The sequence below is a fragment of the Venturia canescens genome, chromosome 8 (assembly GCF_019457755.1).
Source record: "Venturia canescens isolate UGA chromosome 8, ASM1945775v1, whole genome shotgun sequence".
In the NCBI taxonomy this organism is placed as follows: Eukaryota; Metazoa; Arthropoda; class Insecta; order Hymenoptera; family Ichneumonidae; genus Venturia; species Venturia canescens.
In genome coordinates, this window is record NC_057428.1 from 14,682,927 (window position 1) to 14,710,627 (window position 27,701).

The 27,701-nt window shown below is 44.2% G+C and overlaps 1 protein-coding gene across 3 annotated transcripts in view; it reads right to left on the reverse strand.

Annotated features, from left to right (window-relative positions):
- Window positions 1-27,701, reverse strand: part of nAChRalpha6 (nicotinic acetylcholine receptor alpha6) — a 190,862-nt gene that overhangs the window by 63,697 nt on the left and 99,464 nt on the right. For all 3 annotated transcript variants that reach the window (XM_043427002.1, XM_043427003.1, XM_043427001.1), the window contains exon 6: window positions 18,273-18,453. In XM_043427002.1, the coding sequence (XP_043282937.1) occupies window positions 18,273-18,453 (181 nt within the window). The remainder of the gene's footprint in view (window positions 1-18,272; window positions 18,454-27,701) is intronic.

The following is a 27,701-nucleotide window of genomic DNA, read 5'->3' on the forward strand; positions in this document are numbered from 1 at the left end:
TCCTCGATTACAAACATCCAGGCTCTCCTGAATACTCTTAAAAACGTCTGTTTATTCATTATCATTTTAAAATACATAATTTCATGCGATTCACGATATGCGCTCGGTGTTTTTAACGTGTGTTATAGCAGTCGCGCTATGTTCGTGAATGATGGAAACTATGATAATGAAAAATGCGGTGCGCGATAGAGAAAAGGGGCGAGGACCGATCGCGCTCTTTGGCATGCAGCGCGGCGACGATGAAAGACGAATAATAATTTTATTATGATCGGAATATATATCGCGCGATAGGTGAACTTTATACACGTGATATTTCATCCCCGTACGCCGGTTGCAGTCACGCCACCAATGTGTTTTTCGTAGAGTTGCGGAGTGCGTGACTAGAAAAATGAATGCTCCCTCTTGCGAGGCGCACATTCACCGCATTCCTTTATAATTCGATTCTGTTGAAATATATGGAAAAAAAAAAAACAAACGCGTTGCACCGATATCGGTTATTCAATAACTCAATCGTTTTGTTAATAAAAAAAACTCGCTCGCTGCTTGCGCGCGACTACTCGAGAAGGAGAAAAAAGTTAAATGAATTCGTTCGTTTTAAAAACTCGATTGATGCGACGCCGCTGCAATTCAAACGGTAATTTCATAGCGAAATGAGCTTTTGGCTTTTCTCTACAAATGTTGAGAGGTTTGAAGAGCGACTCGCTAGGATGAAATATCACGGGATTGCCCCTCGCCCGAGGATTTCTATTCGAAGGGATTCGGCCAAATGTCAAATGGAATGTTCGCTCGAGGCAGGTTAAGTGATTTCGGTCGGAGAGCAATCGACCGATCGCCCAAAGTGAGGACTGGTTTAACGAAGCTCCTCCAAGTTTTCGAATCGCATCGTGCGTTGTGACCAGAGCGCTCTTCTCGCAGTCGCGATCCGAACATAAAAATCGGTTTGAGGCGCGTCGGGGCGTTGGCAAGTGTACGCGAAACTACTGGCGAATAATAACGCGGCAGTGAATTTCGTATCCGAGCGAGTGTGCGTGCTCAGCGGTGTGAGTTACAGTCGTAAATTTGTGTACAGCCGAAGCCATAACGGTGATATTCGAACTTGGACGTTTGCGGTGAAAAATATATGGCGTTTCGTCCCTCGCCCCGCCGATGGGCTTTCGATTTTCGATAAGTTTTTATGGCGTGTGCACGCGTGACCGGAACGCGTGCGGCCAGACCAAAATGGATTAATTTAAGTATCCGCACGATTGTGAGCACCCTCGGAACTTGATTGATCCCGGAACGCTCGTATTTTCATAAATTTCCAAGCACAAAAGTCTCGTTTAGCGCTCTCGATCAGCCGCCTGACCAAACAAGATTTCACTACTGTCAAACCGTCCCCGGATGCTCCGCGGACGCGCCATTCGGTCGCGATGCTTCAAACGATTTTTTTATTCGCTTCGCAGAACACTCTCATCTCTCCTCCCCGATATAATTACGTCACGAGGAAAAGCTTCTTTTCTTTTCGTCACTGCTGCCCCCGCAGCAACGAAAAGGCCCACTCGCCCACGGGAGGCGGAAATATGACTTATCAAAATTCGATACGGCGAGAAATGCCGGGCATTTGTGTGCTGCGGAAATGAACGCGTGCGTCGAAAATATTAATATACGTTTTATGCGTGAAAAAACGAGAGAGGATAAATGGATAAAAATGAGTGTACATTTAGTCGGAAACACATTGAATTGGATTGGTGCACGACGACAACAAAGCGCAATGAAAAAAGGCACGAGCAAACACAGCACGCTTCGCAGTTGTTGATCCAACGCGACATACGCAATTACGACATTGTACATTTTACTATAAAAAATCAATTTTTTTATAAATATATATATATATATATATATATATTTATAAACATAAACATATATATATAGAAAAATCAAAACGATTAACGGTTATGTGATCATTGTAACGATTAAGCTGAAAGCTCTTTAATTTATTATATTCGCAAATAATGGGACAAATGTTTCAAACATGTTTGCCGGTACGTGGTCTTACATGAGTGCCCACACTCATACGCACTGCAACTTATTCCAAATCAGAAGTTTGCGGAATTGCGTTGAGGGGCACACAAGTAAGAGCGCATCCGAATAAAAATAAAAAAATTGAAAAAAAAAAACTCATCACCTGCTACGCACACACTCGAAGGCTCTCGAGGCGATTTTCGTCTCGCAATAATGAGGATCGACTCTGTTGATTTAAACATGCTTTTTGTGCAGCAAATGCTTTCGTTCGAGGGCGTTTAATTACAAAAAATATCGAAGACAAAGTTCCGGGTTATGTGCAATCTCTAGGATTTCTCGGATGAGAAAACTTGCGAGGCTCTTCCTCCTCGATTTTTATTTTCATTGTGATATTCCCGAGAGCAGTTAATCGTCAGTGCTGGGATAACGATGGATCGCTGGAAGCCGAGCGCCGAGGGCGTTCACGTGACCGAAGGGCTCGACGCTTTTGGCAAACTGCTGAAAATTCCCTCCAAATGGACTCAAATGAATTTTGAGCACGTCGCTGATAAAAATTATGCGGCATTGCGTAGTCGATTGTACGCGAGGAACAAACAGCCCGTGTTATGTGCTTCGTAGCACCCACCGGAAATGCATCGCGTTTCCAAACACGAAAGTGTGCTGCTGCTTCGTGAACCAACAACGCGGATATATTCAGCCGGGATTATCAGGATTGTAAAAGCAATTGAAGATACTCAATTAATATAGAATTTGTAATGGCGATGAGCTCGGGGGGGAAAAAGCTTCATTCGAATGTAAATGAATTGTGGGGAACTGGTGCGGCTCGTTACAATGCGATATTGCGGAGGAAACACGCTCGATTCGAGTCCATATTTCACATGCCGCGTGAACGAATTAAGCAAATTGAGTAATTTCACTTTCATTTCGAGGCTTTCACTCGAGCGCGCGATAAAGCGCGTCAATTTTTCTTCCTCCCGAGATGTCAATGCGATATGCCTCGAAGATTCGACGAATAACGAAAGCGTGAAAATTTGATGGAGGCAGAAGAGTTGTCAGAGGGTGAAACGCCGCGATAAGACGCCTCCGGCGAAAGGGTGACGCGATAAAAAATGCGGAGAATGTGAAAAGCAAACAGCCGAGAGAGAACTCGTGCTGGCTTTTGGCTTGCGATGCTGATTGTCGGAAGCAGGGGCGAGCGCCGGTGCGGACGCGAGCTTGACGAGGGGCTCGCACCGCCTCGCTGGCAAATGTCCCTGTAACCATCGAGCTCCCTTTTCCCCGCTGCTGTACACCGCCGCGACGTGTACGCCGCGCGTCGGACAAGGCTCGTATAGTTTTGCGGAGCGGAGTGAGAAGAGCACTTGGACGCGTTCTCGAATAACTAAACGTACGCGGGGAGCGGCGTGCGCGCGGGTGCGAAATACTACCGCAACAGGTGCACACACACGCACACTCGGACACGGGGCGACGCGACTTGGCTTTTTACGGAATACCCGAGAGTCGCCACATCACTTTGAATTCCCACCTCGATAAACACGCGCCTCGAACTCTTGATATTTTTACAATTTGTCATAAAAACTTTGTATATTGACCCGGGAGGCTGATTTCTTGAGGGGTTTCGTGCTATTTTCACGTGCGGAAACGACTGATTATTCACTCACTCGAACAAGGCCAAGAGCCATAAAAAGGGCCGGTTCCACTGATCGAAGCGGCCGAGAAAATGTTTTTTTGCACGTCGGTGCTTTAATTAACTGGGGAAAAAACTCGTTCTACAGATGTTTTTCTCGTGTCAATTATTTTTGCCACTTGACACCGTAGATTCAAGGGATTTACGACGACGGGCAATAAAAAATGTACATAACTTACGACGAGAGATTTTTTTAAAGAGAGACATCACCCGCGTAATGTTTGCCCGAAGTATCGTAATATACAGCGAGAGAGAGAGAGAGAGAGAGAGAGAGACCAATGGAAGGTATCACTCCATATTTTTCTTTTTTTATTTCTGTTTGGTTATGGCGTAATTTGACTTGCATTTTTTCATCAAACCGTAGCACAGCAGCCTTTTTTCACGGCTTTTTTTTACTCATTTTATCGAAAGGATATAAAGCTTTATTGCTCGGGGTCAATGAATTCTCAAAGTTTTATGGTTTATGGGGATGAACGATGCGGTGGAAGAGTGAAATTGTGAAATTCCTGTAGCTTTTTTAAAAGCCAAAACGTCGGCTATTGCTGCACGAAATATACATTGCTCGCCATGCTGCTAGCGGAATATCAAGTGTGAAAAATAGGCCAGGAAGCCCCGCGACGCATACCAGCGAGCCGAAGCTATCCATCTCGAACGACGATTTTTTATATGCTCCATATTTTCAGATTCTCTTGTACTATCCTCCGCTTGGCAGAAGAGTCCAAAAAACTTGTGCAAATACGCGTGTGTAAAAGTTTGAATGAAAACGAAGCTTTTTCTCGGCCCCGTGACACTGAGAATTTTCTGTATCTTTCGCACGGAAACTTTTTGTACCGGGATACGTAAAAATCTATGAAAAATCGAGTGCATCGTTTCGTTGCGGAGCGCGGAGTTAAAGACTCGAGGGAATATTCGTTGCTCCCAAGAGTCTTCTTTAAGGTACGTTTCATTGAAATCTGCTCCGCGCGGTACAAGAAATATTTGAAAAATTCTTGTGCATACTCTTCGCAGATCTCGAGTTCCGGAGGAAAAAACGGAGGGAAGGGAGTTTTTTTTTTCGAGCGAATTTCGCAAGGCTCATCCGGGATAAAAAAAGTTGTTTGCTCCCTCGTAAATGGTTTTGTTCACGAAGGCGTTACCTGCAACAGTGTTTTTATATAAATTGTCTATAATTAACGATCGTCCATATTGTGCTCGAGTGAATTTGCCAGCAGCGAAGCGTTTCGTCGCCCTCTGCTTCCGCAGTCTCGGTCACGTGAAACGAATCGTGCGATAGACCTGCCTCGAATTACACGTTTAATCAAAGGTCTGACGAGTAACTGCTTCAACTACTTGCCAAAATGGTCGCCCTTGAAAATATCATGCGAATGTGCTGCTCCGAGGCGATCTCGCTCCCGCCGAATGGACAGTCGGAGCTTACCGGGGCTTGGAAAAAATCATTACGAAAGTCGAGTGTATGCGAAGCAAATGAAAAAACTTAGCCTAAGCTTAGCGTGGCGAGTACTCACTCTTTTTCTAATCTCCACTATGCCATTACAAACGCGCCTAGCTCTACTTTAATCGACGTTATTTCACTCGGTTTTCAAAATCCTCAAATAAAAAACGTTTTCAAACTCTAAAGCGTATCGAAAATATTGTTTATTTTTTGTTGTTTTTAAAGCTAATATACCCAGAGCGATTAAAAGCAAAGCGTCCAGCGCGTCGAATATGTGAGAGTGAAATGCAGCAATATCGTTCGAGTCGCATTACGGTTCGTGTGACTTTGACTGATTCGTTGTAGTTTCATGGAGAAATAAACACACGTTTACGATTCAGTGTGACTAGGATACGTTCCGCTGGCTTGTCGCATGCCGATTTAGTCGTTCGTCCAGCGACGAGAGCTCATGGGAATCATCGAGTCTCGGAGTATTTTTGATCGAATGAAATCCTAATTAAAAATAATGAGGAGATTCGATTGTCGCGGGAGGAAGGCGCTTCCCCACGCAGCCGCTCGGCCGATAAAAGATGGGAAGTTTGAGTGGTAATGGGTCCGGCATTTATGGGCGGACGAAAAAGGGCGAGTTCCGAAGGATGCTCGAGTCGTCGAGAGTCCCGAGCGGAAATGGACCGTTTTCGTCTCGATTTCCGGCCTGGACAGCGCCGCTTTTTCTTTCCTTTTGTCTCGAAGTGTATCGCGCGCGTTGGGAAAGTGGACGTGGAAGCATCATCGGGCTTCCAGCGGCAGGAGGGACAGAAACGAGGCAGAAATGGTGTTCCGTAGGAAAAGCTCTCGTCGCGCGGCGACAACGATCGACAATTTGACGGTTTCCCTCAGCACTAATGTGTCTGTGCGATGATCGCGCATGCAGGTTAACACGAGACGACGTAAAAGAGCGTAACGAACGCGCGGCAACTAGCGCGGCTTACGTCCTTTTATTATTTCTGTGTACACACGAATAAAACCGTTGAGATTGAAGTTGGTCGCGGGGAAGCCAGCGGATCGTACTAATTACACAATGCTTCGAAACTTATCGATCCCACGTTCTTGTGTCGTTTATCATTTCGAGACTGAAACTCCCCCTCTCTCCCTTCGATTCATTTGATATTTTTTCTTCGTTCGCAGCCACGTGGAGAATTCAAAAAGTGGGGACTCGCCTGTGCTGTGGCACGGAGGCATCGCTCAAGAATGGACTCCACGGGAAGCATTTTTCTGTATGGGGAGTGTCTATGGGACGAACGAAAACAAACGAAAAGGCTGAAATATTTTGACGAGTAGAAATCCACTGTCGGGAATGCGACGCGACCCTTGGAAAATTTTTCCTCATTCGTACACTCACGAACATACTCAGCGCGCGTACAAACACTTTTTTGGCGATGAACTTGTTCGGGCATCGACGTGAGCTCCGATGTTCAATTCGATGATCGATATTTATGGAAATATTTGACGTGTCACGAAAAAACTGATGGAAATTCGTTACGATCTTCGAACTGCTGCGGGCGTCACCGGCCGTAAATCGTGACCCTGTCGCCCGCCGGTCGATTCCAATTTCTTGTTTAATAGCATTTGGAAAGTGTTATTTTTCAATGATAACTGTGGAATGGTTACGCAGCGACACGGGGAGTGTCATTGAATCGGTAAATTTATGGGGACTGCGGGCGAGGCGAATTGCACCGATTTTGAAAATCGAATTCACATTATCGCGGAATCGAATGTGCAAACGCTATTTCTGCGGATGATTTTTTAAGACCTTCCGATTGAAAAAAAGTTCCGATTAAGTGAGAGGCGCAACGCTCGCGGTTTGAAGTTTTTTCAGAAGATGATGGAGCGTTGGAATGCAACGATCAGAGAAGAAATATTGCGTCTCAAATCGAGGGCGAGGCTTCGGATGAAAATCATGAATTTTGAAAAACGAGTATTCGAACAACAATTGCAAACCCTTACGATGGACGAGAAAACGTGACATTTTCCAATACGTCATCTTCCAATATAGTATCGAATTCGAATAATAAAAACCACAAAATGATCGTGCAAGAATCGTGTACTCGGGCAACTTTATTAACAAACGGTTAGGAAAATTTGACGAAAAGAAACGCGACGGGAATAAGGGGCGACGTTTTCGTTCTTTTGATTACCGAAACTACAGATGATTATTTGTGCGCAGCATAAACGTTAGAAGTGCTTTTTCATCGTCGAGATCCACGCCGAAGTCTGTGTACGCTCTCTGAATGGAGCCGTCACAATAGTTTTTTTTTTCATCTTTTTTTCATCCTTTTTTTTTTTTTTTCATTTTTTCCCCCTTTTTCGTTCCTTCTTTTTGTACAATTTTTTGTTCGTCCTCTCAGCGCTTTGCTCCGCGTACACGTCCATCTCGTGCTCTTATCCTCGCGTGGAAGGCTCGCGCAAGCGTTAAAGATAAATCGTTTTTTCGTAGAGACTCCGTGGGACCATTCGGCACAACAGCGACGGCGACAGAAGGGATTCATTCGTATGCGTGGGAGGAGGACGAAGGAAGGAAAAGGGGAGGGGAGCTGGTCCGTTGATACAGTGGTGTATCTCACTACGGAACTGCCGAGGAAGAGGGTGCGCGGTGGCGAGGTTTCCCCTTTTCTTCGCTCGCCGAGAGCGGCGAGTGATAAAGCGACGCTGTTTCGTCGACCAGCCGCGCAAGGTCACCGGAGAAAAAGCTTTTCGAGGAGAATACGATCGTTTACGGCTCGCCCTTTTCTCTGTGTATGCACACCGAGATGAAAAATAAACTAGGAGCAGAAGTTTTGCCGAGATATTTCCGATCGGACATGACGAAATATTTATCGCGTAAGATTGATGAATTTTTATCGGACTCGGAATCTGCTTCGGCTCGAGACTTGGCATTCCCTGCCAGATATTTTCCGGGCGAAAACAATATTTCTATCGCTTCTCGATGAACGGCTCTTGCCGCGATCGAAATAATTAATCCTCGGACTGATATGAAGTCGGACGAGAACGAAGAGAGCCAAATTTTCCGGGAGCTTACCGTTGTTCAGGAAGCAAATAATTAGAGCGATTCTGCCCGCATTGTTTTGTCGATCGCCACTAATTTTTCGTATTTTCTCAACAACGTCGAATAAAAAACAATAAAACACAGAGCCAGAGCCGAATGCCGAATTCACGCTCGCTTCTTCTTTTGTCCCTCCGCACTCGGGATTTGTCTCCCTCCCTCAGGCCCCGGCATATATCTGGGCTCCGTTATTCCCAGTCACGTTCGAGAATTTCTTTACACTTGATGCGCTCGCGTGCGAGAGGAAAATAATAAAGTGCGGAAGGGCGAGAACAGAGAGCGAGCTTCGTCATCTTTTTGGATCCCCGCGCTGGATACGAAAGTGGCACGAAATAATCCGCGAGCTCGCGCCCACGGAATAAGTTGATTCGCGTGGAAAAACTTACGAGGAATTTACGTTTTCGAATGAAAAATATTAATCGCCCGGAGCCGGGGGGTTCTTTCGAATATTCCGCCGAAACAACCTTTTATCCCCCGAACAAAAAGTGTCGGATTGACCCTGAACAACAGCTTTTTCGTCGCAATTATATTTTTTCATAATTTATCGATCAACTTTAACACGAACTTTGCGTCACTCTCGCGATCCGATACAAAATGCGACATGAAAATAAATCACCGGCGGTAGGCCGGGGCTTAAAAGTTTCTTTTGCCAGGGCACCGCAAGCGTGCCCTGCGCATCGACTGCGTCCTCACGGAAACGTCATTATTTTATCGAAAAAGTAACTCTCGATAATTTATCGTTCGTCGGGCAATCCCAGGCTCCGGTTAAGGTCCGTTGTGCGTCGGGACGCGACAGCACTCGCACACAAACACCCACACACACACACATTCTCCAGGGTCCCGTAATTTCCCAACGAGTTTCTCAACTCCATAAATGTAAATCATCTTCTTACTGGCTAGTTCGATCAAAACTTTATCTGGCATGAGCGTTCTCGATGCGTAAAGCTGAGTCGATTTTTTTTGGAATCGATTGCGTGAAAAAAAAAGCGATACAAAAAATCATACGAACCAGTGAAAAATCGTATCTCTAATGAAATCATGATGATAATAATGCTCGAGGTGTGTACGAGGGTGGGGAAATTGTTGAGAGGAGCGAGGGATTGATGTCGAGTCGATTCGAGAGCGACGTAGGTTGTTGCTCCATGCAAAATCGTTGTTCCAGCTCAGACATAATCACGTGGTCCCTGCTTTGACTGGTCGATGTATGTGTGTATAGATTTTTCTGTATTCGGGGGACATTGATAAATATTCGTAGACGTGGTCCTCGATTAAAAACGTTTTTGTAAAACCTCCTTTTTAGCAAAAAAAAAATGAAAACAAATGAGCAACGACTAACGGAGCAACGAAGAAAGATGAAGAATCTTTTCATCTTTCTCCCTCTTCGGATATATCAAACCGATGGCAACATTCTCTAACACGTTGGGTGAGTACACAGTGACGATTGTCGATGTTCTCGTTAGTGTGCGAATAGAAAAAAATGTTAAAAAAAACAAGAGAGTGAGAAAAACAAATGCAAAAGGATCCAAGAAAAGGGAGCGTACAAAGTACGAAGAAAAACAGCGGGTTGCGCCATGAAAATAATGCATTTCGATCGGTAAATTACGTCCTTTTTCTCAGCCATAAACGACCGTGGCGATTGAAGAAAATTCGACGATTCGCATCGTCGTTAAATTAAATTTTACTCGCATCTGAGAACCGAACTTATTTTCATCGAAAATTCACTTTTTTCGGCGCGCGAGGATAGGATTTTTATTGAATCTCTGGCTGATTATAGATATTCTGATTTTTTATAATAATTATAATAATGAATGTAAGTGGGTTTTAGAGATCGTGATAAATTGCGTGTGAAGCAAACAACATCGGCAAGCGATATCAGCCAATCACAGCGTGTAATCTCTGCGTTGTATCGGTGTGTTGATTGTCTCGTTAAATGGTTTTGTTCAACATAATTAGTAAAAATTTTGATCATATTTATGATTCGAATGGAGCGCATGTGATGGACAATTCTTGAATAAAATTAGACTGATGAAGAATCAAAGCTCGTCACGATTATTGACATCGATCAATGAACACTGACGCTTCGGTAATTAACAATAAAACAGCAAGTTCCAGAGTGCCATTGATTACATGATTTCTATTACGTTCGATCCTCTCTTTCACAATAAAACGGATTTAAAGCGCATTTCGATCTTTAGACCAAGAATAACGAAGGCTACGTCAACGGTTCTGCGGTGAGCTCGGAAATTCATAAGAAATTTTCATCCCTGACAGACTTTGGTGTCAAAAAACGGCGCACAAAATCGTTTCAACGTTCCCCACAAACCCCTGAAAATCATTCGTTCGCGTTCTGACCCAGCGAGTCTCGAGGAACGTTACGAAAAATCTTGATAAAAAAATTTCGCAGCTACCTCACGATTCTTGTTATTTACAGTACCAAAAAATGCGTTTGCTGATAAAACAATCGTGGCGTTCGGTAACGTCGAGCCTGCATGCGCGTATGAAGATGCCAGGAGAAAAAGCGAAACGTCTGCTGGAAATTAGCGTTTGAGGGAGCAGGAAAAACGTGAATTTGATCGTCCTAGAGGCAAACTCGTATCTCTCTTTTCCACAGCCGTTCAAGAGCAGGGCAAGACGCGAGGGGGGCAAAGCTTTCGCACAGGACTGGGCGAATTTTAATAACAGAGCCGGAAAGCTCTCTCATCCTCTCGGTGTGCTTTCGTGTAGAGAGCCTCTCGCTTCTACTGTGTAACCCTCGACATCGAGTCACGATCCGTATATACGCGGATCCCTGTTGTGTACGGTGAGAAAGATACAGCGAGAAAGAAGAAGAGCGCGTTTGAGGGTAGAGAAAAAAAGGGGGGGAAAAAAACGAAGAAGAAGAATAATATGAAGAAGAGCGGACTTGGCAATCTAACGAAAGCCCCGGCAACGCTACTTGCGCGATGAGAGAAACGCTTACGAGCCAACTTGCGGAGTTTTTGTCGTCGCATCTATCGTTACGAAAGATCTCTACTTTTTTTCATATTCTTTAGTCATACTTATTTCGTTTATTTTAGTTTATTATTCACGAGTATCATAAAGTGTATGAAGTTTCACGAGCGGAAATTCACGAACGAAGAAACGCGATGCCGGAGTATCTCCTTAGCACAGAGGATTTGTTAGGGAAACTTGTGTCGGGGAGGTGAAGTTATTTGAAATATGAAATAACCCGCGACCGGATGGAAATGAATCGGCTGTCCGTCAGGTTAATTCAGAAAAATGCACGGGCTCCCAATTACGCGATTAATCTTGTCGGGTCGTGTTACCGTCGAATGCAATTCGGGGGTTTCCAACTTTTTCCAGAATCTTATTATCACGTTCGAATTCTTGAGGCATATTGAATCGGGCCAGATGAATCGTCATGAAGACATTTTTCGGCCGAAAGTGACTCGCGAAATGGTGTTATCGTGCGCGGAGAATATAATTATTTGCTTCGTCATTGTGAGAAGTGCGCCGAGACAAGAAGCGGAGGAGAGGATAAAACGATTTTGTGATAATAAAGATCGATATATCAGAGTGAAGTTGCGCTCACAAAGCCGAGAGAAAATCGAGAGGAAAAAGTGAGATAGAGGGCAATTTATTCAACGACCTTTGCCATAATACATCGTGAGAATGCCATGCTCATCGCTTCCGTTCCATTCACTCGCACGCCTCCTGTCCCCGAGACATATGCGGACAGATGGATTGATAAATAAACGATAAGGCGAGTGTGTGCACGCGGAATGAAAATGGTCAAATTATTTCTCCACGTCGCGCCAATGATTAATCGGTTTCAACTTTTCAATCAAATAAAATATCGAAAGTTTTCAGATTCTTTGGATTAAAAAGTGTGCCTCGTATTCGTTTATAAATGATCAACAGTTTTCGGTGAAAAGTGTAAGAGCTCCGCGGCCGAGAGAATTTGACAGGGGAGTTCCGTGGCGTCGAACAGGTTCGAAAAGTTTTTCAACGTTTCTTCAAATTCGAGGCCGCAACGAGGCTAATCTCCCGTTTTTACGCAGTGATCACTTTATCCTCAATATTTTCGTAATTCGCTAAAAAATCTTTAACATTTATTCGAAATAATCGTAAACTCGTGGGATTGAGCAAAAGCCACGGAATTTTTGGGCCACTCGAGTTAGAAATGTGGAACGAAACGGAGAGTCGAAAACGAAGGGTAGCTTTTAAGGGTACGGAAGAAGGACGTGAACGAAAAAAAAGGCGCGCATCGAGAGAAGTAACTACTGATCGTTGCAGGGCAACGGCGTCGTACGACTACATGTTGGCAAACGATCATTGTAAGCGAGTGAAGGCTTTTTTGGCCGAGCGATATTCCGAGTTCGGCAACTCGCAATCGCCGGCTCGTTAAACTTTACTACTCCGGGCCCGCTCCGTGCAAACAAATACACGTACGAGGAACAAACGTGCACTTGAACAAGGCACGCAGCGAGGCCAGTTTCTCTCGCTTGTTCTCACTCTTATTTCATCCGACTCACGTTATGGGATGGAAGCTCCGGCTTCGGGGGTTACTTGTAGCTATCGCATTGTTGACTACCGCGGAATGACGGGGTGCTAAAAGCTCCGGCTTTACCCCCTCCGCAACGCTCTGATTTACCGAAACTTTTAACAGACCGATTCTCTTTTTATGGAGCTCATTTTCTCTCGAGCTTTTCGCGGCCGCGGTGGCACGTACTCAATGCGAATTTTGGGACACCCGAACCCGGGAAAACACAGAATGCACGCCTTTTTTGAAAACTCTTTTAAATCAATCCTGAGATCGTAGTGAACCAGTAGATATTTTCTTTTCTTTTTGTCAGACCGAATAGTAGCTTAAAAACTAATTTTACTGTTACGGTTAGTGACGTCACTTCGTTGGCAAACAAATACGACTGTGAAAGACGAAAAGTAACGAGATTCGTGGAAATAATGAGTTATAATTTATATCTTTGGTGGTTGTGCCTTAATACGACAATACAAGTGTAAAAACGCGACAAAAAATTGTGGATTCATCGGCACCATCAACGTGTACTTATCATTGGTAGATTTGTACTTTCTGCTTTCACGAAAGCCTCTTACGTGATGCGATTTTAATAAAATAAATGATAAAAGTCCAAAAACGTGATAATGACTTGTAAAATTTCAAAAAAAGACAGAGTGCACGATAAAAATCTACAGATTATCTACTATCGGAGTGACGTCACGTTGGAATCCAGTATATTGGAGGATGGCGTTTTAGACGTTTGAAAAACAGATGAAAAAAGACAACTTTGAAAATTGAGTTATAAAACTACCGTTGCATTAATAAATATTGACGTAAAAATGCATTTTTTTATATTTTCTTTTTTTCACGTGGTGCGTTACCTTTCTTTTTAATTTCACATAAAATGTTGAAAATTGGTAAACTCTTTCAAATATTTTGTTCGCGTAAATTTATCATTTGACTCGGTATTCAAAAGAAATGCATTTGAATCACGGAAGGGGGAACACAAAAATAGAGAAAACTGAGTAAACGATCCAGGAAATTTGGCATAAAAAGCGACGATTCGACTCGAGCCAATGAATTCGAAAAGATAACAAATCCAGTGACTGTATTCGCAATTAATTGAGTCGAAATGGATGAGGGTTCGGGTTCGAAGATGCGAGCTCTTGAATCATTGATGGCTCGGCTGAGATCAGTCATCCAGGAGAGAGCAAGATAAGCGTAAAGGATCATGAAACGCGCAGGGCAAGACATTCCGCTTTGTGTTATGCCCGTTAGTGGTGTATTCAGCGAGGGCTTCCCGGTTATTCGACAAGGATCTGCTCCCGCGCTAGCTACAAGTTAGATTGGCACAAAGTTGTTCTTGGAGAACCGCGCACCGAGGATCCAAGATGGCGACTCGTCGAATAGTCCGCCTCTCGTTTGAGCGCCGAGCCAACTTGTGTATTCTCGTATATCCCCGTAAAAGTGAGCTTCAGAAGGGCGTACGTCACAAAGAGAAATAGGTCAAGTTGTGCAACTCGTGCCTATTCGCTTGCTAGCCCTCAATATATATATGCGTTTTCCTCAGCTCCGTGTTCTTTCACCCCTGCCTGCGCGCTCCTGCAGCCGTATGCATATACGAGGCCTTCCACACGCGATATTGAAATTTAACCTCAAACGTTATTTGCTTTGTGATATTGAAAGCTCACTGCAATTGAAACGAAGAAAATGAATTTGAGAAAATGTTGTACAGAGCGTGCAACTTTTGGAAAAAATCTTTCCGTGCTGAGTCTTGCTGGTGAGTGGGGTACGAAAAATTTTGGAAAAATTGGAAAAAAACTTTAACGAATATTGGAGAATCTTTCATATGAAAAATCGAGGTTTCAATCGTAAAATAATGTTGATCGGGAAGCTCCTGATTCTGAGGGAGATGAAAGATTATTTGCTGCGAAATGAAACTCGATTCGAATGATTAAGCGATCCGTCGAGGTTGGAAGGTCCCGTATAACGGGCACACGGCGTTGTCTCCCTACACGCCTCGATCTTGTCTTACTCTGGAGAGGCACTAATTCCGTTTCACCTCGTGAATTCTCAAGTTTATCCCTGACGACCCTTGGAACGCGATGAAATTTGAGGTTGTCGGAGCAGGCACCGGTACAAGAGCACCTCGGATCTATCACGCTTAGGAGGATGAGGGTCGCCTTCGGTTCTCTCTTTCGTCGCTGTATTTCTTTGCCCGCAAATATGACAACTAATTGTTTCCCGCTTGTTTGTCCTGGATAAGCAAATGCTGATGAAATCCCGAGCAGACAAAGTGCGCTGCGGCGAAATTGCCGGCTCGAGATATAGACTGAAATTAAAAGTGGAGGATAAAGAAACTTTGGAACTGTCAAGGAAAACACTTTCCTGGCTCGACGGCTCGTAGTGAGTAACGGTGAACGGTGATTTATACATTTAACGACGAACGTCGTTGGAGCGCGAGCGCGTTTTCATATCTTTCGCATTCGATTTATCCGGCTTGTATCTCCAACATCGTATTTCTCATCCCGCAGCGCACCGGAGAACCGCCGTCATTTTCCTGTATTATCATCGAGATATTCTTGGTCTCGCTTCGTATCCGTTATATCGTCGTGAAAGTAAGGGGCTACTGAAAATGCCGATCCACACAGAGAGCAGTGGCGTGGCTATTGGATATTTTGTGCAAGAAATAAACGGCGTGTACGCCTCTTTGTGTATGTGTGACTGGATAATATGAGAAAGAGAGAGATGCGTAGGTTATGGCGCGTGGAAAATGTTATTCGGAAGGATGAAAATAATATTGAGAAGAGAAAGAATAACGTTGGCGAGGATGAGGTTCGAGATTTTCCCCGCGCGTTTATGGAGGTTTGTTTCCTCGTCGATTGGCTCAATCGGAGATAAAGTTTCAATGCGGAGAACGAAAATGCCTCGAAATCTCTAAATCGAAAGCGATAATCTCGCGAAAATCGACGCCTTCGAGTTGCTTCGTAACCCGAACGGATCATTCGCAGTATTTTCATTCGAGAGTTTCTTTCACCGCGCGAATCAGCTCGATTCCCCATAAAACAATGGGAACGAGAAGCCTGCCGAGTTGATTTTCCCGTCGGAAAATCATGCTCTTTCCATCATAAATGCGTCCATACGTTTGAATGATTAATAGAAGCGAAAATGGCTTTGACAGTCCGGATCTCGTTATCCTCCGCCTGCAGTTATACTCAGCCATGTATTACCGTAAAGATTTCGATTAATCTTCGTTGACTCTGCGTCTCGCGGACTTCATGGGCAAGGATTACCGATGCAAAACGCGGACGAACTAAAAATAGATTACGAGCTTGTTAAGGCCCCGTTTCTCAACGGCGAGGCTGAAACTCGCAAAGTGACCGCGACCTTTTGACGCAAGACTTTGATCAAAGGAGCGTGAGATTTTTTGCGCGCACCTGACGAGGAAACGGTTTGCGGGATAAATTCATTAGAATTCGATCCGTCGGAGGCTCAAGGTAGCTCGCACAAATATTTCTATTCGAATGTTTTTTCATTAATGATTTTACTCTCGTTTATTCAACGTCAATTGTGTCGATGAAAGCATCGTTTCAGCAGAAAATTCATGGTGAAACTCGCAATGATTATTCTCGTGAGTTTAAATTCTTGGCTCGAACGTCATCGAAATCTTGTCACGTTAAACGTTAATGCGTGAGGCGCGAATATAGAATTTCACTGTCGCGGCTACCGGAGGTGACGAGAAGGTTTAAAACGTCTCGCGTATATTGATGGGAGTTTGAAGAGATGAAACTTTAGCCGTTGAAACAAAAGTTGGTAGCTCGGTGGTCGGTGCGGCAAGCGAGTGAGCTGACACGGTGCATATTCGAGGAGAGTGAAAGGGGCTTTTTGGGAGCAGCAGAGACTGAACACTCGCGCGACGGGTGGCTCATTATTTTTTGTGAAATCATCCTAACGACGATAACGCTCATTTAAAGTTTAACACTTGCACGATGATGTTTGAGCGTTAATAACATCCGTTGATAAGCGTTTCATATATAATCTGTAATATTCTGGAGTTTCGATTAAAAAGTTCGTTCGAACGTGTCGCGCCCGCGGTGTAATCAAAGCGGAGGAAAGTTATTCGATTGAACTACGTGCCAAAGAGTTTCCGGTCGAGCTGTGATTGACAAACCATCGATAAATGTACTAAAACAAAATATAAATAACGAAGGAAACGAGAGTTGAAAATCTTCAGGCAAATAATACGAGTCGAGGGCGTTGATCCGCGAAGCAGGAAGATTCGCAACATCCGCGCTGATGCGTGCGCTCGCGAATGAGAGTATCCATAAATAGAATGAACAATTCGTAAGAAAATTCTCGAATGATACGTCGTAGAGGGAGCGAGGAAGAGGAAATTTTCGCTCCCTTCCCCTCGCTCGTCGCCGGAGCGCAGCCCGTGACAGAGGGATTCTCACCGCGGCATTGTCATTCATGGAATTTCCTCGATTCCGAAGTTTCCCCGCGTATCGCGAATACACTTTTCCATTCCGGCAACGTATTACCGTGCCTTCTTTTATCTTTTGAGTGTAGACTCGCGTATACGGACATTACCGTATAACTCAGCAGGATTCTCGTTTTCCCTTCGCTCTCAGTGATATACGAGTGGTCATAAACCTGCTTATATTTCGTGTCCCGACGTCCCCCCCTCTGCCGAGACTAAAGTGTATAGTTGAGTATCTGGCAACAGTAGCGGCGGTGAAAGAGAAAAACAAACATATCGTTTACGCTGGTACACGCGCGTATCGATCCTTCTCCAACTGGGAAATACATATTCCAGATGAAAGTTGACCGATAAAGGATTTATTTATAACGAAAAACATTCTCGCGACTCGAAAATCCCGCTCGGTTTAAAGCGGATCCGAAGTGTACGAAGCGAAATTGAAATTCCGTTGGAAACAATGTTTTTTCCTCGCCCACTCGTTGTTTTAATTCCCTCCATTGATTCGTACGTAACTTGCGCAGAATATCGTGCCCGTACGCGGCCTCCGGCGAGCCCAAACAATTTTAATTTACGACTCATAATTATTTCACCGATACAAACGAATCATTTGTTGCCCGCGCTCAGCGCGGCGAGCTCCCGCGTTATCTCCGTTCTCGCATTGATTCCCTATGCCATTGGACCTGCTTCGCGGGCGGGGCCGGCAATGAACAAAAATTTACCAACTTAATTGGGCAGAATGATTATTGGGTAGTCCAATGGCAGCTTCCCAATTTGTTCGTAAATTCTTTCAAGCGACACTTTTCATCAGGGAGTAAGAGGAGTACGAACAAAAGGTGAGAAATAAAATCGTCGTTTCGTCTTCGCAGGGCGATAAAGTTTGAATCAAGGGGGGCGGTATGGAGCAGCATGATTCGTCGAGCAGGTTTTAGCACGTGATTGAGAAAGCTTGAAAAATGATAAATTCGGTGCTCGTTTTTTTTTCATTGCTCGTGGTGTACGCACGCTCGTACTTTACTTTCGTGTCTTATTTGTGTGCGTGTGTGTGTGTGTGTGTGTGGTTTCGTGTGTATTTGGGGACAGTTGTGGGTGTACCTGGTTGCCGTCGTAGGTCCAGGATCCGAACTTCATGTCACAGTGTTGGTCGTCAAAGGGGAACCAAGTGATGTCTATCTTGCATGTGCTCTTGAAGATGCCCGGGGGGACGTACAGGCAACTGCCGTTATGCGTGACCACCACGTTTGTTTGGTACGTCCCGTCAAAACCCTCATCCGCACTAGCGTGTTTCATATGAGATCATATTTGTTTTTGTTTCCGTTAATTTTATTCTCTTTTATTTGTTTTTTCTTGTTTTTTTTGTTTTTTTTTTTAAATTTATTATTACATATTTCATGTTGAATTATTCGCCATGTCATTTTATTACGCGTCGTCGTGACAATATGATTGAAAATAAAATATAAAATGAGGATACGCGCGAAAAGCAGCGAGGGTGGATCGAGTGGAATGACATTTGCTTCGGATTTGTTTGGGAAAATCGCATTTTTCCAATTAATCTTAATCCAAGTACGCTATTTTCGAGCTGCTGGAACAAAGCTCCCGCGATCCTGATAAACAACGAGTTTATCTTCGAGTATTTCTTTCTTGCTTTAACCGCACGATAAATTAGGTTCGCGATAAACAACTTAATATTCCGTTAACGTTCTTGGCCCTTCCGCGCTCTGTTATCGCTCGCCCGGAGAAGGGAGGGCGCGCACGTAATCAAATGTAATGGAAGCACGGGCATAATTTTTCCATGCTATGCTTTGTATTTATTGTTGCTGCCACGTGCACCGAAGTGGGGAGGACAAATATATTCGATAAATGTGAAAATATAACGTCGAAAGGGCCGAGCCCTCTCCGGGTGAACGCACTTTCTCGAGTGGCTCTCGCACTCAACTCGGCGCGGAGATTCCTTACGTAAATCATTCCGATTGTTTGAAGAATGATTTTTCGGTGTGCGACCGCTTCGAGAGAACTGGAACGAGTTTCGTGCTCAAGAGTTATAAAGATTGCGACTCTCGCTGTGGACAAGGCCGCGCGAATGAGCGACCCAAGCTCGCCGCGAATTTCACGATCCACTCATCTGTCGGCAGTAACAAACAAACCCGTTTTTCGCTCCCGTTCTATTGAAGAAGCTTGAAAAACTTTGAGTATGAAATAGAGAGAAATCTCACGGTGCGATCGCTGTTTTTTTGAAAAAAACTTCAAAGCCATTCGAATTAAAGATAAACGAGTTGAGTACAGAAATTGATTTGACTTTATCCGTTGTCGACAACGCCGAAATCTGTGCCCATTTTTCCAATATCATTCCATTCGGTCGTATCGATTTTCGCTTTTTTTCTTGCGCACCCACCAAGCGACGCTAATAATAACGATGAAAGAATAAAAAAAATAAAATAAAAAAATAAACGATGACTCGCCCAGTGACGTTTCTGAAAGAATTTCCCTTCCTTCGGACCCATTTACGAGATTGTTTTTCATGTCGAAAGCTTTTGTTATTAACCGAGTGGTCGCTTATTTCTTATTGCCTTTCGATCTCTGTTTTATTCGCAAATATAAGTTGTCGATGCTAACGAAAGTTAGTATTACATTCCGCTATATTTTCGTCTCGCAAGGAATGCTTAACAGAATTGTTGCGAACGAAGCGGTGCCACGATCAATGGTGTTTATGCGCGAAATCGTGAGGCCAACTTTCGGCCAATCAAGTCTCACTCCTCCATGATTTCATTCCTCTCGTTAAATATTCACATCGCAATTAAAATAATAACTCGAATAAATATTTCGTCTTGGATAAACTACAAGAAATTAACGAAGCCGAGTTTTTTCGTTCGCCAAGCATTAGCGATTGCCCGACGCATATATTTAAATGCCATCAATCAAACGTAAACTCGCTTCCGTGCAGCAGCTAATCAAGTATTTATAAATATGCTGCTCGCGGCGCATCACAAAATCTGAATATTGGAGCGGAACTCTCGTTATTTATGTCCGATAACCGGAGGCTGAGGAAACTTTGCTCTCACACAGTCAAATATAAATAATTACGAAATTGCGGAAATGGGATCGTCGAATTTCGGCGAGGCTCTCGTTTCCGATGGAAAACAGGAAGGAAATTCGGCAGGTGGGCGCTCGTCAAAAATATGTAAATACCGTAATGTAACATCAGCTATTATTATACCGGCTAATCAGAGCAGAAAATTCTAATTTGAATTGGCATAGGCAAACAGTTGCGTTAATAGATGCAATGTGCGTTGGCGAAATTTCAGTGAACGTCGCTACCAGAACGTTACTTCGAAGGGAATAAAATGCTCCTAATTAGTTCAGAGACGAGCTTTTCTCCTCCTTTCATCCCTTAAAGCAGATGGATTTTTTCACAGTTTTACAACTTCCGTCTGCGTTGGCTCTGCATCGATCGTTTTGCGCGAGGGAGGCCTGCCTCTGTTCCTAAACCCTCTCGAAGAAGGCACTTAGCGACTTCTGGACTACTTGTCCCGGTTTTCTGCCTCCTTTGCCCCTGCTCTCTACTGACTTGCGTCAATTCTCTCCAACAGTATGACAAACTTTGTTTTCACACACACACTCACGCGCTTGAGCTTGCAATATGTCTGCTCGTGGAAGATGTTACATGGTGCTTTTCTCGCGCACATTGTCGCAACCGAGAGGCAGCATGGTGCGCCGCAGCTGTTGTCTCGTGCACCTCCGACTATGCAAATAAACTTTTTGTTAGTCGAGATTTCGAGAAGTATCTACGGTGCGCTTGTACATATTCGAGCGGGTAAGATTCGGGGCAGGGGACTGAGATTCGATTGAATTGGGACGCGCGCGGAGTGATGGGAAGCCGATTGCTTTTCGGTTTGACATTTATTCGGATTTAAGCTCATTTCGGAAAAGCGGGTGACACTTGAATCTAACAGCGTTAGAATCTCCTGCTTCTTCTTCTTCTTCTTCTTTCTTCTTTCTGTTTCTCGCGTGGTAACTATTAAGTTCGTCATTGCAGATTCGAAGTGATTGTTCTCCGTTAAGTACTCGCTAAAGTAGGATCACGCGACTGGCAACAAGAACGACGAGAGCTGCGCCAGTTCCCTAGCGCTCCCGCCTGCTCCCACGCCGGGGGGAAGTTTCGTCACCGCGCGCGGCAAACATAATGCCGAGTACTGGAGCGGGCAATGATGAGAAATCGAGGAGTGTACGCGTAAGAGGCTCCATCGGAGCGAACAAACGTTCGCGGCAGATTTTAACGAGCGTAAACTCCACGTTTGAATGGCACTCGCGGCGGCAGCCTCCCTTCGCGTCCTTACATCCACAAATTCTGCGCAAACACCTTCAACCGTAAGCAAATTCACGCGCGAAAACCTCCCTTCGGACGAACTACGTTTGCGGAGCAATCCCTTCGGACGGCTTTTCAAAAATTTCGGTTTGAAAACTCTTCGGCAAATACTCTCTTCCGTGCTATAAATTGAGCAAAAATCAACTCTCGAAACGGTGACGAGCGCTTTACACCGAATTTCAGCTCACGCAAAGGAACATTCACGACCGAAACTCCCCGTCGAATCGGATTCATGGAAGGCTAGAAATTTCTCGAGTTTTTCGGTATTGCGGATAAACGATTTCAAAAAACACTGCAAATCGAATTTTTCATAAGAAATCTACTCCAATTTCGCCCCAACACGATTTTACCCAGAACTCGATTCAGAACCCAGTTCGAATGAAAAATATTCTCGGAATCGCGATTAAGGGAGTTCGTCCGGCGATCGACACTTTGTTCCATAGAAACACGAATAAAAAAAGATTTTCCAATTGAAGCATTGACAGCCAGTTTCGAAAGAAGGCTTTTTTTATAACAGCAAGAAAAATATGAAAATCAAGGTTTTTACGACTCCATAGAATCCATTCGATACTAATAAATGACCGAAAACAAAAAAATTTCGTGCCCAATGAACTTCCCCCATTCGAATACTGACAAAATTGCGCATCCACGACGCTCGCCTACATTCGCTGAGTTTCCAGTAGCATAATTAAACCTATCAAGAACCACCGTGAGTTCGTTTTTTTGGCAGACTGTTTGTGCCGAAGGAGAAGCAGTAAAAACGGGCGTTGCTCTACGAGCGGATACGAACAAGCTAAATGACAAGTCGTAAGCTACGGAGGTGTATAAACACGATTATATATAATACGAGGCCCCGCCGTTGGAGTTTGGCTCGCTTACTGCTCGCTGAGTGCATTCTGTCCGCGCGGATTTGCCCGATCCCGATATACCCACGAATTCATAAGCGTGTGTGCACAGACAGAGAAGCGGGCAGGATGCGGGGGAGGTGAGTGTGTAAAGCATAATATCGATCGGCGTGTTTACAGGCTGTTTGCCTTCGACGATTTACGTACTAGCTGCTCATCGTCCAAGCACAAATCGTATAGCGGGCGAGCAAAACGAAACGCGAAGAGCGTACTCCGCCAAAACGGAGCACAGTGGCAGGCGAAACTTTAGTGTATTCATACGCGATACGCTCGTCGCTCGTTTGCTTTCCACCTTGGCGTGTGCACTCTTCTCATTTAGTTAGCATGTCCCCGTGCCCCGGCCGCATCAATGTTATTCAACCGCTCGCGATTATGGCGCAAAGTAAAAGAGCACACGAGAGTGTGTGGCTTTGAACGAGGGCGCAAAAACAAGCGAAGTTATGACCACTTTTGCAATAATCTCGAGCAAATATTTGACACATATTAGCCTCGTGAAAAGCGTCCATTATTTTTTCCCATTTCTCCACATGCCAAAATAGCGCTCGGGGCGAAAAAATATGTTGAATGGATTTGAGCCCGAGGAAGTATTTCTGACGAGGCAATGTACCGCGCGTCGAGGTTTTGTTTGATCGATTTACCAGTTCATTAACATCGCTGCCATTGCATATTTTATTGGAACGTCAATCAATGGAGGGACCTACAATGGGCTGCGCTCCCAGCGCCATTTTCACTGGTGTTTAATGTTTCGTTGTTCCACGCGCTGACCCACCCCGCGGAAAGTTTGAGAGCTTCATTCATATAGCAACGAATTATTCAATGCTCATAAACTCTATAAACTTAAATACGCTCGCAGCTGCGCGCGGATTTAACGTAAATTATATTATCGCGCGTTGGTAAAACGACTCGAGACATTGGCGCGGGTGCGGACCAACGGGAGATAAAGAGAGAAAGATAAAGAGAGATTGAAGAAGTGAAACGCGCTGTGCTCCTTTTTTATTCGAATTTTGTTTAAACACCCATTTTACGTGGAATTTTAATTGGCGGGTTCAACTCGCTCTTTGTACAAGCTCCCTTACCGCAGTGCTTGCCCTCTTATCGTATGTTTTTTATCGCCTTGTCTGAGAGGGAAGAAAAAAATCATCATCTCACGGGGGGGGATAGTGCTTGAAGAAAAGCGTTTCGTTTCCGATTGTTCTCGAGCGCGCTCGCGCGCACGCGAGAAACAAAGAGTCCAACGTGTATTCTCGGCAGTTTGCCGAGCGTATACACCGCGAGCAGCGTCGTGGTGTGAGACTCGGTGGGCGCTCGTTATATTGTTTCTCTTGGTCCCGCGCGCGCTCCTCTTTCACAGACAAATTCCCTTCTAAAAAGTCCAACTACTTAGAAAGGAGCTGCGAAAGTGCACACACACACACACACATGCACACACACGCACACGGAGGAAGAAAAGCTTCAAGAATAGGCCAACTATTCGCCTGTATTTTACGCGAGCGAGGGGGAAAGAGAAATAGAAAGGAAGAAAAAAAACGCCCCGGCGAGTCTGTCTGATCCAACGCGGACCTTTTCTACTTGCGCACGATCGTCGTGCGGCTAGTGCAGACCCCCGGCCCGGCAATATACCCTTTACAGCCTGAACGAGGAGCGAGCTGTGCAACAAGTACATAAGCCCCGTGCTTTTGTCACTCTACTTCATACATACGCCTATATTTCCTTCTGTCCCCGCGTTTCTTCCGGGCACCGCGCCCGTCAATAGACCGCGGTAATAATGCGGATCATCCGGTAATCGCGATCCTACGCTCATTATCCTACGATCGCGCGAGCAGGCAACGAAAATCTTATTCGTTCATTTGCTCACGCGTGATTGCTCTCCTCATCATATTTCTCTTTATTTTCATTGATTTTTCTCGTCTTTATGGTATTCGGGCTGAATCGACTGATAAAATAATTAAGTTTTTAGAGATCGAAAGGCTTCAGAAATTCGCTTCACCTGGGTCAAGCCGACCAGAACTAGAATGCTTGCTCGATGATGTATTTTCAGGAGGCGCAGTCATTACATGAGCTTGTCACACAAGGAGAAATAAAAATCAACGTTTTGTGTGAGACCGCCATTCGGAAGTCGCACTTTTAAAAGTAAAATCATGGATTTTCGTAAATCAATAACTAAAATGAAAGAAAATTGATGAACGCGGACGATTAATAGAAGTTAGTCGTACATGAAAATAAAGTGTTTCGTAGACGCTTCGTGATGTTAGAAAGGCGAATAAATGATATTAGTTGACTATGCAGACATGATTTATGATTGAGTGTTCTCGTTTATTATTATTATCAGACTCTGGCGGTTAGGGTTTCATCGACAATTGCCACAAAACCCGCTCCCAGTGCCACTCCATATTCCGAGTCTTTCGCATTATTCGACGGGATTTAAGTGGATTTTTTTAAAAAACGCTTAAATTTGTATTTATTTTGATACTTTCGATCAGCGCGATCGTCATCATAATTCCACTTGATTTCACGTGAATTTATGACGACGCGTGGATTTCTCGTTTAAATAATTTGGTTTGTTGCATCGAACTCGTGGATAACTCGCAGCAACGGTTTAAGCACGCAACGCTGCGAATCTTATGCAGCTCATTATTTAATGCGATATTTAGTTGTCATGCTTTCATTTATTCTTGTGATTAATCGATCCATGAATTATCTTCTTTTTCAAACAGGAATATCACTTTGAACGAATATAAATATAATTTCACAGGCTCGACTGAAGGACAGTTGGAAAAAAAAAAGTAATAAAAAAACCAAAAATAGTATTTCATTTCGTTTTTGTAGTTTATAAATCCCATACGAATGCGCTATACACGGGAATGTGCTCTAAACGGATGCGAGGGAATGTGAATTTTCCTATAGAATAGTTGCTCGACAGGAATTAACAGCGCGGGTGCCGGGCGACGCGACCGGCCCATAATTCTACTCGCTAAATCTACCGGGACACATCCGAGTCTCGTTTTTGACGCCGTTGCTGTGAATAATCCTTCGCTCAGCGCTCACTTGCCATTATTTTTCAACAAGCGATAAAGGTCCCCGTGAATAATGACCTTTTTTTTCATTTCTATTCACCAAATGGTTTTGGTTTTTTCGCTTTTTACCTTTCATTTTCTCAACGAGTCCCAGTTCGCAGCTATGAAAGCTCGAAATATTTCGAGTGGCGAGTGTATTTTTTTTTTTTTTTTTTTTTACTTTTTTACTTTTTTTTCCACCAAATAAATATGACCAAAAATATAATGAGTTTTCTCGCCTCTCTTCATCAAAATAATATTTTGAACAATAATATTGAAAATGAAATTTATAGAAAATGAGAAATATAGTGAGAGCGGGCATCGGGCAAGGTCTTGAGGTGGCCCGCAGTACGGGGGGGGCCTGACGTCTCACGACTCGATTAGATAAGCTATTAATATTATTAATTACCACTCTCGCACTTCGAAGCGAATGTCACGCACGTGCTGTTCCGACTCATAAATATTGTGAGTTCGTCATCGTCATCTTCATAAAAATCTTGCCACGATGATTTCGCGATGCCGAATGCAACGGGGATTCGAAGAATTGAAATTTCGAAGAATTCACAATGTTCCGTGTTTGAATTCCGTGGATAGAGGCGCATGTTTTCGTTGAAGAGCAGGAGGGACAATAAAATTTTCTACACAAGAGGATAATGAGTGTTGAAAAATGCAAGTGCAACGAACCATCGACCATTTTTACGTCTCGACAGTCACCAGGAGGACGAAAAAGAAAGCGGGATGTTTGAAAAGTTTGAATTATCTCAAAGTATTTTCGTTTGACTGATGGCTCGAGATAAGATTTGAAATGTGGGAATCTCAGCTGATTCGGAATATCGAGGTTGTTATAATATGTGACGATCGGTCCGGTGATTATATCGCACGGGAGTGCGGTGCGATTCGCAATTTGCCAGAATTAGCTTCGCCGCATCTGGCCTGAGAGAGATAGAAGGGGGAGCGAGAACGAGGATCGCCATAAGTACGAGTCGGTGTATCCGTACAGATATGGGGGGCTTGAGAATATAATCGAGGTGCACACCCGACGCCATTAAGCGGGGCGACTAATCCCCTGAGGAACGGGCGCGATTGCTAATTATAGTTGTCCGGCTGTGCACTTCTGATTCGTGAGTTTTGAGATGGCGAGCGCGCACAGCTTTCATCGCTCATAACTAAGACGCCGAATTTCCATTTGGATCGTTGCTCGCTCCAATTATTATCGGGGACACAAATTTTCCATCGAATTTCATGAAAATACAACTTTCAAATGAACCCTCTCACCATCGCCAGTCAACAACTCACAAATCAAGAACTCCCATCGGTTAAATCGCTGTCAAAAACGCTGAATCGCGACAGTAAAAATGGTTCGACTCCCTTTTTAAGGGCTTCGAAAATAATCAAAATTCGAATCCTGCCCCTCCCTCATCAACATTCCCAACCTCGATCCACGCGTCTCCACTTCAAGCTAATACCGAGAGAGCGAAAATCCACCGCGTGATTATCGTTTCGCGAGCGAGAGCGGTCGAAATAATTATGTGATGCTCGCGATAATGCGAGCGTACGCGACCTTTGCACGTGCTCGCATTTCCGGGAGCATCTTTCGATTAGTATTCGTAGATCAATATCATTTCTATATCTAAATCTATACACGCGGCATCATATATGTGTAGACTGTTCACATATAAGTTGACACACATAAATATATTTATACATTATTCTAATGGTACGATATACAAACATACGTGTGTGTGTGTATAAACGCGTATATTTGTATGAAGAAATATCGTTGGAATGTGCACGTGGGAGACGTTTGAAGAGTTAACGATGCTCGCAGTCTCTGTCAATATCAGATGCGATTTTTCATTAAGGCATCGTCGCGCGTCCGGATATTTCCTCGGTTTATTATATCATCAAGATGGATCTCTTTGTCCGAAGATTATTAGCGGCCGGGCGAGAGCCAGCAGCAGTACGATAGCGTGGAGCGAGATTACAGAAAGTCCGATGCAGTGTGCCATCATCGACACAGACGAAAACTAAATGCCCTGCAAGTGTAAGCTTTGCGGATATGCGCGCACTATTTATCCAATATCAGTTCGATATATTTGTGAATATTGCGGCCGTCCGTATGCATAATATTCGAGGCGAGGGTGAGAAACGATCAGTATACGCAGAGTTGCCACACAGCGCGAGGGAGCAGCGAGCCCTGCGC